The sequence below is a fragment of the Epinephelus lanceolatus genome, chromosome 19 (genome assembly GCF_041903045.1).
Source record: "Epinephelus lanceolatus isolate andai-2023 chromosome 19, ASM4190304v1, whole genome shotgun sequence".
Taxonomy (NCBI): domain Eukaryota; kingdom Metazoa; phylum Chordata; class Actinopteri; order Perciformes; family Serranidae; genus Epinephelus; species Epinephelus lanceolatus.
In genome coordinates this window covers 28,895,594-28,909,066 of record NC_135752.1, presented here as the reverse complement: position 1 = coordinate 28,909,066, position 13,473 = coordinate 28,895,594, and the positions used below count along the sequence as shown (strand labels likewise).

General features: G+C 39.3%; 1 protein-coding gene across 3 annotated transcripts in view; it reads right to left on the bottom strand.

Annotated features, from left to right (window-relative positions):
- Positions 1–13,473, bottom strand: part of tjp2a (tight junction protein 2a (zona occludens 2)) — a 50,893-nt gene that overhangs the window by 18,736 nt on the left and 18,684 nt on the right. For 2 of the 3 annotated variants that reach the window (XM_078161973.1, XM_078161974.1), the window contains exons 1-2: positions 12,004–12,286; positions 5,274–5,327 (exon numbers count right to left, since the gene is read on the bottom strand). In XM_078161973.1, coding sequence (XP_078018099.1) covers positions 5,274–5,327; positions 12,004–12,063 — 114 coding nt within the window. In that variant the 5' untranslated portion in view covers positions 12,064–12,286. Of the gene's footprint in view, positions 1–5,273; positions 5,328–12,003; positions 12,287–13,473 lie in introns of those variants that run through there. The other variant, XM_078161975.1, reaches the window with a different exon arrangement.

Below are 13,473 nucleotides of genomic sequence, written 5' to 3'. Positions count from 1 at the left end.
TTAAACTGCTGCTGCCAGCTATCTACCAAACATCAGCTTTGTTTTTATCTTGACAACAATGCATGTTTGACATAATCTGATTTTTTAAAAGGTTTTAAAAGTCTGAGAGGCTAGAGACTATTTTCTACCCAGAAAAACAAGCATGTGTTTTTTCAACAAGTGAAAGTAGGAAAACCACCAAAACAAAGGAAGCTTGCCGCTGTGTTACGTTATTTCCACAAGCAGTGATAATGGGACTTAGTAGCCTAGCCCTGCCAGAGTGTGCTGTGATTGGCTAGTGCTAACCCTAACCCAGAGTCCTGTATGGGTCTGCGGTTTGCTAACTTTGTAATTTTTTTCGTTTTCTTGCCTGTGTATCTGCCCGTATCACTCTGTGTTCTCTCTTTGAGCTCTGAGGTTTTTGCAGGTCTGTGAACGAAGCACAGGCGGAGCTCTTCACAAATTCTTTTCCTCAGCAGCAGTTTGTCAAGTTTTAAGTCGTGGAGTGGATAACTGATCAATCCATTGTATCATATTTGACCGGATCTGATTGATGGATGAGAGCAGCTGCTGCAGAGGCAAATTTTGTGACCCGGCAGAATAAATGATTAACTGTCAATTTCGCCACGCCTGACATTCTGCTGCTCTGTCTTTGCTCAACATAGGCTCTGCACTGCGAGAGTGTGGATCCATAATATCCCAAAGGTATATATAGTCCCATAGCACTCCTAAGGAATGGTCAAGCTCCGAAAACAGAAAATCAAAACATAGCGGCAGATGTTTTACTCATTGCGGGCTGTCGCAAATACTGTAAAACTTAAATTCATATCCTGAGTTATTATTTGCTTAAATCACTGACATTAATGGGCTCATGTTTAGGACAGGCCTTAATTTCCTTTCACATTAAACTGTTGCTCAGCAAAGAAATACAATCAAACTGTTTGTTTAAACCAGCATGAATGCTATTTGTGTAATAATTAGGCTTCAGATAGTATATCAATTATGAATCATTAATTTGATCTAGCTCTGACAGGCAGCGACAGACAGAGAGCATAACTGAGGAAAGGACACATAGGTTGAGGTAGCCAACAACCCAGTTTTATACGTCCAAAGCACCTCTATTAAAAAAATAAACTGCTTAGCAAACAGACCAGGCGTCTAATTGAGACAGGTCTTTATTTGTCAAAATGTGTAGCCACATCGGGCTAGTAAAAGGGACTGGGCATTTAATTTAATTGAAGTTTTACGGTATATGAATATGTGGGAAACCCTATATTGATATCATAATATGAGACAAGGTATCGTCTTTGATTTTGGTTATCATAATATCACAAGTGTTGTCTTTTCCTGGTTTTAAAGGTTGCACTACAATAAAGTAATGTAATTTTATGAAGTTACCAGGCTGTTCTAGCTGTTGAATTATTCACCTGTACCTACTTAGGCATTATAGGCACACTACTGATGATTATTTATCAAAAAACAGAACAAAAGTCATGTAAATATTTTGTTAAAGCACCAACAGTCCACCCTACAATATTGCTGAAATATCAATATCGAGGTATTTGGTCAAAAATGTCATTGTATTTAATTTTCTACATATTGCACGCCCCTACAATGATTACAGTTGTAATCATTGTCCCTAATAAATAAAGCATGTCTCTGCAGATTTATGTTATTATGTCATATTATGTTACGTAATTAATATAATTATAAATGTTGAGTAATTTAATTTAAAGATGGTATTTTTCCTATGACCAAGTAGAGATGTTCTGGGGGACACAGGCAGCAGCAGCAGCGGTCACATGTGTAAAAAGATTACTCAGTTAACTAATGGTAGAAAAGAATAAAAAGTAGACGTGCAGAGCCGAGTACGACAGCTGGCTGTGGTGGGGTTGGGAGTCGGGGGTCACATGCCTGCAGCAAAGGACCTTTTTGTACTAAATCTGCTTTTCTGGCTCCAGTGAACCACAGCAGGAGACAATGAGCTCATCATGATGATTACCTAAGCTCAACTGGTTTGCTCTGCTCACATTGTCGTACACCTGTTTAATGTTAACAGCAGCGTAGAACTTGGATCACTTGGCTGGTGGCGAGCTGTGGCACAAGTGTGACACATCCACATTGTTCATGACTAAAATCATAATTGTCCAATATGGACTGTATTTTATTCAGGCCTAGATCTACAGCTGCTTGTGTGAAGATAACATTTAACATTAGAGAACTTCTAGAAAAACATTTTTATATTTCTCAAATGCATCCCATTAGTATGAGTCCATGTCAAGTGATACACAGCCGCCATAAACACAATTTAACAGATTACAAACCTTTAACTTAGGCTATGATTTCTCACTTAGTCTTAGGTTTTCATTTTGTAACATGAAGTTTAACAATTAGTATCAAAAAGCATAATATTGGGAAAGCTGGAACACTCAAAGAATGTGTGCGTTTTAGGGCTCTACCCAAATATTCGGATATTCGAATTCGAATATTCGTTTCTATGGGTAGGTATTCGTTTTGAAAATTTGGTATTCGATATTCGTTTTTTATTTACTTTTTTAATTATTATTATTATTTTTTTTTTTTTTTTACATATTTTTTGGTGCTAAATGTAGTCTTTTTGTTGTTTGTAAATGTAGGTTATCAATAAAAATCAAAACTTTTAAATTGCATTGTTAAAAATGTGAAAATATAGTATCACCTACCAACGGAGCTTGTGTCCACGGCACGCTTGAGCGCATCCGTCTGAGGCTGTGGCTCAATGCCAAGTTTTACCACTTTATCACTTTATCACCACTTTACACAACAGTAAGGCTATAACGTTAGACATTATATTCTATTCAGGCTGGCAGAACCAGCAGCGCATCAGCTCTACAGTGCACGGCGCAGCTGATTAACCATTTTATTGCAGCACAGAGTGTCTGCCAGCAACCAGTTACTTGCAGAGGCTTCCTACAACTTGTTTCAACGGTTCCAATTTAATCAGAATACAAATTAAACAGGATGACAAGCTAATGTGAAAATCAAAAGAAAGCACAGAATAATGCACTGAAGGAGACTGTTGGGCCATCACATTTTTTTGTGGTTTGAGAGCAAAGATCCGGTCGCTGCTGTGCAAAACTCCGCAATACAATTAGGTCCGAAAAAAACCCGGAGGAGTGCTGCACAAAGAGTCTTTGAAAGGAGCCGAGCCTGGTGTAAAACCGAAGAGAGCAGGCAGCACGGCCGCAGCACGCCCCCAACTGAAAATGCCAGGCGCTCCACAGGAAGTGCCCAGCTAGGGGTGTTTGAGAGCTCTTTGGAGGCGCAGCATTTTTTCAGTTGTGTCTGATTGCTTTGATACTGAACACTCTGCGGAGTAAATGTCAGCACAAAGTGGAGTACTTGCTTTGGATCGGGGAAAGCCTGATGCAAGCAGGGAGAGAGGACGGACACACAGGTCTGTGGGTTCATGAGAGGGACAAATAAATAAAACAGATTTCTCCTCCACTGTTATTGTTGTCCCTGCTCCACTGTAACTGAACGGCTGAAGTGATAGTGACAAACGAGTGTTTTTAACCAAAATTTAACATGTTTTAACTCTCGTCTGTCAGAATAAAAAAAGCCAACCGACAGTGCTCAGCGTAGAATTCACGCCCAATTGCTTGGCATTTGTAGCGCAGCTTAATACGGTGCTCCCATTGCAAAGCATCACAAATAATATGCTGGCCTAAAATTTAAAAAGCTCTCTAACTGTGCATTCACACCAAAAGCGTCATGAGGGCCAGTGGTCACTCAGGTCGCTGGCATCGCACTGCCTGGCAGTTCTGGCAGGGCTTGCAGAAGGCTGCCAAGGGGCGGGGCTTTCAAGCTGCGCTGCAGATGTGTTCAGCTGATCAGCTGTGCACAGGATGACTCGTAGGACCAAGAGAAATGTAATTGGTTGAAAATAATAAGCGGGAACTTATTGGGTTGGTGGTAAATAAGCGGGAGCTCTTTGGAGGGAAAAAGTGTGTATAGCATGTACATCTTCCGCTTCCTCTTTCACCATGGATCGCACTTTGGGAAGCCTGTTTTGTATTGCAGCGGTGTATTTGCTGAGGAAACGCAGGGCTCTGTACCGTCGGGCCATCTGGGTCCTGCGAACCCAGCTACTCCACGGGGAATATCACGGTCTGCAATTGGCTGCTGCTCGCTGCTGCTTTGGCGGCTGCGCTGCTCATTTGCATAAAGTTGAGCTTCTCTCAACTTCACAGTGACGCTCCGGTCGCTGGCATCGCGCTGCTTGCTACCGCTGACGCTCCAGACTCCCTTCGTAGCAAGCGTACATTGAAAATGAATGGCTGCCGGCCACTTATGACGCTCATGACGCTTTTGGTGTGAATGCACAGTAAGGCTTACAGTTATGCATAGTTATTTATTGCTGCTGTGAGTGACAGCTGGGTGCCATTTGTTGACAAGTTGGTAACCCAGTGTATAGACTTAGCCATAGCTGTCACCATTTCAGTGTTTTCAGTTCATGAAAGTTAAATGTAATGTTTTGGTCGCCTAAAAAAAGTCTTGTTAAGCGTTTGGTTGACCTAAAAAGGAGCTGTATGTTCAGTTCTTCCAGTAAATTAATTTTGTTTAAATGGTGTTAAGTTTGTTTTTCCCTGGCAAAAATTAGCCTTATCACAGTTAACAGTACTGTAAATGCACCATGCTAACCAAGTTAGCAGGTAGCACCAGGGTTAGGACCATTCTCTTGTCCAAAAATGGTCACTTCTCACCATTTTTGGGTCCCAAAATTTAAGATTGTGTTGGTCAAAATGCCAGACTTGGAGCTTCAAAACGGGAGCACACAATCCAACGGGTGACGTCACCATGGCTACATCCAATATTTTTGTATAGTCTACGCTTAATGCTCCACTGTGTTTACTGTTTTACCACATATATAAAAATTGATATAGTTGAACTTATTGTGTCAGTTCTTCACCATACAGCAAGCTCAGGAGCTCATCAGACGAGGCAAAACTTAAAACTACAATAATTATATTTTTTCCATGATTGCGTAAGTTAAGTCGGGTTCTCGCTCAGAGGACAGAGGAACGTCTGCTTCATCTGTAGTCTGGATGCTGTTTGCTCTCTTTGCTGTTCGCTGAGAGCAACGTGTCAAACTAATAATTTAAATGCACTCCATGTGAGGAACTGGGAACAACAGCCTATGTTTATGGCTAAAATGTAAATACTGTAAATGAGATGAGGTCTGGTGCGTGTCTGTGTGTCTGTGTGTGTGTGTGTGTGTGTCTGTGTGTGTGTGGTGGGGCAGATGGACTCACCCTCTGCAGGGTCACGGTGTACTGCTCCCACACGGTCTCTTCCATGACCGGGTTCTGTGGAGAGAAAGGAAAGATTACCATGGGGAGTTTCATTTCACTGAACAGATTAATAATGTATTACGTGATGTAACGACAAAGCCAGTTCATTAGCCTACGCTGTCGTTACACAACCAGGAGCTCCCAGAAGAACAATGACAGGCCTCCACAGGATTGTTTATAACAAGTCTGAAACTTCTGGCTGTTGTTGATTAAATATTGATGAGACAGTGAGTTTTCTTTAACAAGCACTTGAGCATAAGTCAGGATGAAAGTACTTCTTCAGACTGTTTCATGAAACAACCAACAGGTTACATAAAGCAACCGCCACCTGCTAACTTATAACTGACAACTCTGCAAGGTCTAGGGCTGCAACAATGCATCCATAATCAATTAAAATGATCATTTTTGACTGGTTGTCAGGACTATCAAGAAATGTAAAGAGCCCAAAATGAAACTGGTTTTGTTGTCCGAGAGTCAAAAACCTCAAAAAGGTATTAAATCTTATAAAAGAGAAAAAACGAACCACATCTTTGCATTTAAGAAACTGAAACCATTCCTTTTTTTCATTTCTTAAACTTCATATAATCACGATTAGTTTCCTGGTAAGTGACTGATCAATAATCAATTAGTCCATCCATTCATCGGCAGTCCTTCTGAAGTATAAACTAACTTTTGTCAGAAATATTCCACCATTTAAGACCAAGTGAAAGGTGATTTCTGAAATCCAAAAACGCACATCATACCTCAATTTCCCTACAAAAATGTAGCATTAAGTCAGTTTGAGTTTGACTACGTCCATCAGTCTCTACTCTCTAAAAATACTAAATGTGATCCCAAATACTAATTTTACACCAGTTGACGCCACTTTTCTGCATTTCTGGATCCCTAATTTCAGAGCAAAACTCAACTCAACCCACTCTCGAACACTCAGGTTGATTAAAAAAGATCCATGACAGAACCGTCCCGCTGCCCAGCCGACCCAGTTGCCCTGGCCACAGATCTGATTGAATCTGTAGCAGAATCACACTCACGAGTCCCTGAAGGATGCGTATGGTCTTGACCGCGTGGGCCCATTTCCTGTGCAAGCTGAGGACGGTCTTCATCGTTGGCGCTCTCAGTCTCTTCCTATCTGCGTCTCTCACTGTTCACCGCCAGCGGTGCTCTGGCAGACTGATGTGCGCCACAGCCTCCTCCATGGTCACAGCTGCACAACCACCAGCAGCTCTCTTCCTGCATCTGCCCGCCTGCCTGCCTTTGACGTAAGAGGGATTCTGCTGGCCTACATTCAGCACAAATCCCACCGTCTGCAGACAGTGTAAACATACAGACACACCAACTCCTGCACAGGCACACGGTGATTAAACGCCTGAGTGTTCATCCACAAACACAACGGCAAATCACCACACATTTTGGGTTTGATGTCTGCTCACTCCCTGAGACATATCAGACGCTCTTCAAAGTTTTGGAGATGATTCACATATCGGCAAAGACAAACAAACACTTCAACGTGCGCGGAGTGCTAATTTGAGTTAGTGACAGAACAATGGTCGGGATTTTCAGTTGTTGGGGGGATTTTTGGGAACTAAAGTGGAAGGAGAAATCTGTGTGATGCTGACATCTCAGGCCCAGGCTTAGTGAAACGGGGGCACGACTAGGACTGGCAGCTCACCCACCATAACCCACTTTTCTGATCTTCTGGCCTACAAGAGGAAACCAGATGACCAGCAGCAGCAGCAGCAGCAGCAGCGGGGAGACAGCCGAGGGCCATACAACTGTGTGAATGAAAGCAGGACAAATGCTACCTATACGCTACAGAAACAAAGAACAGAGAGGATTTTTATTGTGGCTCTGCCATTTGTACTGACCATCTAGAAAATCTTCTTAAAGAGCAAGTCTGATATTTTTCAACCCGGGCCCTATTTTCCCATGTTTTTGTGTCCAAGTGACTAATGGTAACAACATTTTTTTGAAATTGGTTCAGTATTGAGTGACGCAACAGGCTGCAATGTAAACACTTGTGGTGTGTTAACACCATCAATTTACATCCACTAAAAGTGCTTGTTTTTGCCACTGACAGGCTCAGATTAACCCCGAAATCAATACCGCCAAACCCACCAGACTCCATTTAAATAAACAGTAGTTTAACATGTATAGAGCCAGCATATTTTCACATCTAACAAATGATGAATTGGGGGTTTATATTAGCCAAATCAGAGTTTGTGATTGTTGGAACAGTGAGTAGATGAGCCAAGATGTTTTTTTGTGAGATCAATTTTGTTTCTGTTGACTTTGAACAAAGTGTGTTTTATGACAATAAAATTATTTTTTAATTATTTAAATGGAGTCTGGTCGCAATTTTGGGGCTGCCTCTGTTTAAACTAAAGTGCTAACTCTTTTTTTAAAAAAAACAAACAAAAAAAAAACAGATCTATCTCTCAAGCAAATTTCCCTTGTGTGCATGTGGGTGTCATTTTGCATTTTTTTGTGTCCCGCATCTCTAAATTCTGAGGTTTTTGCAGGTCCTTGAACGCAGCGCAGGTAGATCTCCTTGTGAGTTTATTTTTTTCCTTGGCAGCAGTTTGTGGAGTTTAAGTTGCGGGGTGGGAAATTGATCAATCAATCTGAGCAAAGCTGATCAGATCAAATCGATAGATTTAAGGAGCAGCTGCTGCAGAAGCAAATATTTAGACTGAGCACAATTAACAGTTACGTTTCACTTGCACTGCACCTAAAGCTCTGCTGCTGTCTGTGTGGTGAAATGAGAAACCAAATGGTATTTATATTGTAACAGTGCTCCTAATCAACAGTCCAGCCTCAAAAATAGAGAATCAATAAGTGGCACCAGATGTTATTGTGGCAGGCGGCAACAAATAAATGAATGCGTGGGTATCCATGCACTTAGAAAAATAACAAGAGCCTGTCAGTGGCAAAAACAAACACTTTTACTTGATGTAAACTGACAGTGTGAACATGCCCTGAGTGGTTACACTGCACCCTGTTTCACTGCTGCCATCTGCAGCGGTCTCACTCAATACTAGACCCATTTCAAAAACTGTTCTCCCCATTAGTCACTTAGACACAAAAACATGGGAAAATATAGTCCAGGTTAAAAGATACTGAACTTACACTTTTACCTTAAATGATCAAACCCAGCGGAAAAGAAATCCATCTCCAGAATTTGCTTGAACCAAGTGACATGTCCTTGAAACAGGGCAGGGTATACAGTATGTCTGGGAATCATTTAAGTTACAATAATTTGAAAGAACAATTATTTTAGAGTAAGGTTTTATGAACTTGTAGAGTATCAATTGAATTGATTAATCGTTATGCTCAACTGAGGTGAACATCCCTTTGCACCAAAGGCCAAAACATTGCAGGAGAAGAAGAGAGCACCACTATGTGCAGACAGAGGAAACATATTAACTCATGAAAGTCGTATAAATGACTTAGAGTCAGCCAGTGAAAGTGCTCTGTGCAAAACCAAACCCGTTTTAATCAGACTGTCTTCTTGTGCTGTGTGATATGATTGTGATGGCTGCTCACAGGCAGGCCTGCTGGATAAGTCCTAGCCTCCTGAGTGTTGGCCATTACATAACAAGACACAAACACATTTTCAAAGAGGGAGGTTGAAATACTGGGTCATCCTCGCAGGCCGTGACCTTGAAAAAATCTTTTGTATGACAGAGACATGGAATGTGTGGGTGGACTTTAGTCAAAACTAAAAAAACACATTGGGTGACTTTCAAATACAAACATGCACAATTATAGTTGTTATTTGTTTTCTTCTTTGCTGTGAAAGTGTTTTTCACAAGTGGAGATATTCATTTGAGGGATTTTGTGATTAATTACTGATTGCCTTTCATTCCCACACATTTTTTTCATGTCATATAGTATGATTAAAAAAAATGTTTTTGCTAATTAGGGATGTTTCAGTTTTAGTACTTATTCAAGCTGCAAATAAAAAAAGCATTATTTTATTATCATTTAATCTACTTATTACTTTTTAGTTATTGTTTAGTCTATAAAATGTATTAAAAAAAATGTCCAAAACAATGTTGATAATTAGGAAAAGCAGCAAATCTTCACATAGAAGATGCTGGATCCAGGGAATGAGAAATTTTTACTTACAAAAAACTCAGATGATTCATTCATTATCAAAAAATGTTGCCACTTTAATTTTCTGCTAACTAAACTAACTGATTAATAAGCTCATCATTTCAGCCCAGGTGTCAAGTAGAGCGGACGATATTTTAAATCTTTCAATACTGGTTTCAGTACCAATATAAGACATGTTTTGTAAAACTGTACAAACAAGAACTGAAATTATTTTGAAATTTTACTACAATGTATAAGATGCTGACTTCAAAATAAAGTACAAATTCAAATCAAAACCTGAAATCGTTATAGCATGTGCAATAAAGAAAAGATGACTCACTTTCTGGTTTCCTACTGAACATTTCTGAGTCTGCCAACCTCAGTACTCAGCATGGTTACTGTAGGTAATTAAAACTAATTTAAGATGAGAACTATGTATAAAAAAGATTTTAAATAACTGAAATAAAACAAATAACTGGACTTTAAAAGGGCTTAGACAGAAAAAAAATGATGTACTTACAAACCTGATCAAAATAAAATAAAAATGTGCAGGAAATGTTTTTATCAAAGAGGCCAAATTTGTTAAAAACAACAAGTATCAAGAGGCACTGGTGCGTATGTTTATGGAGACTGGGATGTCTACAAGACTGTGAGTTAATTGTTTCACCTGTTGTGTTGGTACCTATTCTGAACTTCTTAAGCCCTGCCCCTGGCAAATAACCCCACACAGAGCAAACCCACTCCGGAAACTAACGTAAAGTAATTCATTGGCAGTCTCTTGTTTATTAAGCTTTTCTTGAGCCTACTTCCAGCATACTTATTAGTGTATATTAAGCAAAAAAATTAAAATGGCTATGCTCTCTCGGTTCACAAAACATGTTTTTATTGTCTGTACCGAGGGAACATACAGAGTTTGGCTAGCATGCATTTATGTATGCAGCTCCTTATATGTCAAATCTTCTGCAGAAGGACTTAAAGTTGCACTCATTGATTCCACTCAGCCGTTTCAAGGCACTGATGCAGGATTTTTTTAACACAGTCGTCTATATGCCAATGTCTCGGTGTGTCTTAGCTGGTCTCTGTAATCATGTGTAGTGCAGTTTTTTGCGTTTTTTTATGGTTCATTTCTAGTATATATTAACATACTTTATGGCTTTTCTTTGAAGTAATCATATTTAGTGTTTCATTTATATAGCTTTACATTTTTAGTCTGTGCTTTTGTTCTATGTTGTCTGTAACTTTTGTTGCTGCCTGTCTCGGCCAGGACACTCTTGAAAAAGAGATTTGTAAACTCAAGAGGTTTTTCTGATTAGATACAGGTTAAATAAATACATAAAATAAATTAAGTCCTTCCCCTGACGAATAACCCCATAGTATAACTGTAGCCAGTACTATCAATTGAAAAAGCTGCTAAGAGGCTGAGTCTGGCTCTCAACTGTGACTCGTTGAAAGAAATCCATGCATTTTTATGATCATTTATCAAACAAACAACTGACAAACTAAAGCAAAATGAGATTACGGTCAACAGCAAGGGAAAAAAAAAAAAATCGGAGCTAACTCTCAGCCTCTTTGTCAAAACAAACCGCCGCGCCAGTCGTGAACAGGTAAAATAATGTGAAACTACACCCACACCTATGCCAAATACAACCAGAAGTGAAAGTGACCAAAAGAAAATACACATTTTGGCTCCAACAATAACCAAAAAAAATACCACTAATACTGAAAGTAATAAAACTAAACTAAATCATCACAACAAAAAGTAAACCCAAACATGCAAACCCACTCTGGAAAATACCTGAAAGTAAACTCAACTGAAATATAAATACGTATAAATAAAAACTGATTTGGGAGAATTTCAGTTGTTAAACTGTGAAACTTAAGATGTGTGGCTTAAGCCAGGTGTTGCATGTGAAGGCCATTTTTTATGTTTAGCAACTATCTGCTAGAGAGCAGTTTGTAACTTTCTTATGGAGGTTTGAGTCAATGCATTTACTGTTTCACTTCAGGTGTCTCAAAGTTTTTCCTGTGTGCAGCTGGCTGCTGATAACAGAAAAGTTACACAAGCCTGCCCCCTACTGGAGACAGAGCCACGCTACACCGTGAGGCACAGGAAAAAACAACACACCAGTACACACATAACTTAAATAATAAAACCATTATAATAACCTTTGATATTTCTAGTTCATAATGCACTGCAGGCCACATCAATGCTAACTGTTGCTCCTTGAAAAAGAGTGATATTCAAAACAAAAAATGAAGCTGTTTTCAGCGCCAAAGGACAGAAAGATACCACTAAGTGCACTGTAAATGAGTCCATGTAACCAATTACAGGAGAGGTGGAGATATATGTGAAAGTTTAAGGGTCAGAACAACGTTTAAAAACAGGATTTAATAACTTTAAACGTGTTCCAGCTAACTCACAAACTAGCTGACAGTTAGCTTAACATCACAGCAGGTGCAGCAGGATGCAACAGGCAACTGGGATTCATGGAAACTCCTGAATAACTACCTCTCCCGTAAAACACACACACAAAACACTATAACAGAAGTATAGTGACCTCGTAAATAATTTGACTTTAGCTGTGTTAGTACTTACGGTGAAATACTGAGTGGCGTATCTGCTCAGAGAGAGCAGCCCCCCTCCGTTTACTGGCATCACGCACTTTGAACTCCCCCGACTGGAATTTAAGATTACACAAAACTACAACTACTTAAACGTTTCCGGTCGGATGTACGCCAAAGTTTTAACGAAAGTGAGGGGTTAAAAGTTTAAGAAGTATCGTAAACTTTACTTTAAATATGGCACATAACTTTCTAAACACATCAAGAGTAGGGATTCAGGGCAAAAATTAGCGCCGACGTCTCCTAGCTTGGTTCAGGTTATACCAAATGAGAGCAGAGGGGGGGTTAAAATTAAAAAGTAACTGTGATAGATAACAGAAAGCTAATACAGCGTGTTATAACATCAACCTCGTTTTAATTTAAGAAATTTTATTTGGTTATGAGTAATAACACACACGTGATCACATTATAGATATTATGTGGGAGTACAGGTTGCACCTCTAACACCGTCCACATGGATCCGTCCAAAATTCCCATTGATTTTTAGGGAGCCTGCTGTGAGGCTCCAGACAGACAACACAAAAACAGATTTAATGCAGCATACCGCAGAATATTACTTAGAGATAGACATGCAATTTTAGGATAAAAAACAAAATTTAAAAAAAGCATCTAAGCAGATAGAAGGAATTCATTTGAAATGTGCTTTAGAGTGTATTAAAAAAAGCCTTATACTCAGCAAATGCCCTCAAAAGGCAAAAAACAAGATTAGTTCAGAGAAGTAAAAGCTCTAAAGAATAAAGACTGCAACACAAAACAGATTAAATCCAGGGCTGGACAAAATATCAATATAATAAGAGGAGATATTGTCTTAGATTTTGGATGCATAATATCATGAGTGTTGTTTATTCCTGCGTTTAAAGGCTGTGTTACAGTAAAGCAATGTAATTTTTATGAATTTACCAGACTGTGCTATTATTTGCCTTCACCCACTTGGTCATTACATCCACATTACCGATGATTATTTATCAAAAATGACATTGTGATAAAAATTTGACTGGGATGACTATATCATAATTGATTAATGAGAACATACATCACACCGATGAAACAGAGTGAAACTGGGAGTGTTGAGATCAAAAAATGCTGCAGTTTGTGTCTCAGATGACCTCATCGTCATTAAGTCCTAGGCTCTGCTTGTTAGGCATGTTTCCAGACAGTTTCATTCTGCCTAGCAAAGAGAAAATGATGGTTGAATTATATTTGCTACAGGTGGTGTTTAGTTGTGCTCTGCTAGAAAAATGTGTGTTACCCCTCTCTTGGCTGTTGGTTGAAAGATTTAACAGCAAGTCTGGCTCTTGAAAAACTCACCTATATAATATAGTGAGAAATAGTGCTTCTGAGTTTACTGATATTTGGGAAATGTATTTGGAATTTGTTAAAAAAAAAAAAAAAAAAAAAAAAAAAAAAAAAGGTGACATTGAAGATGCTTTGAAAACGTGACACT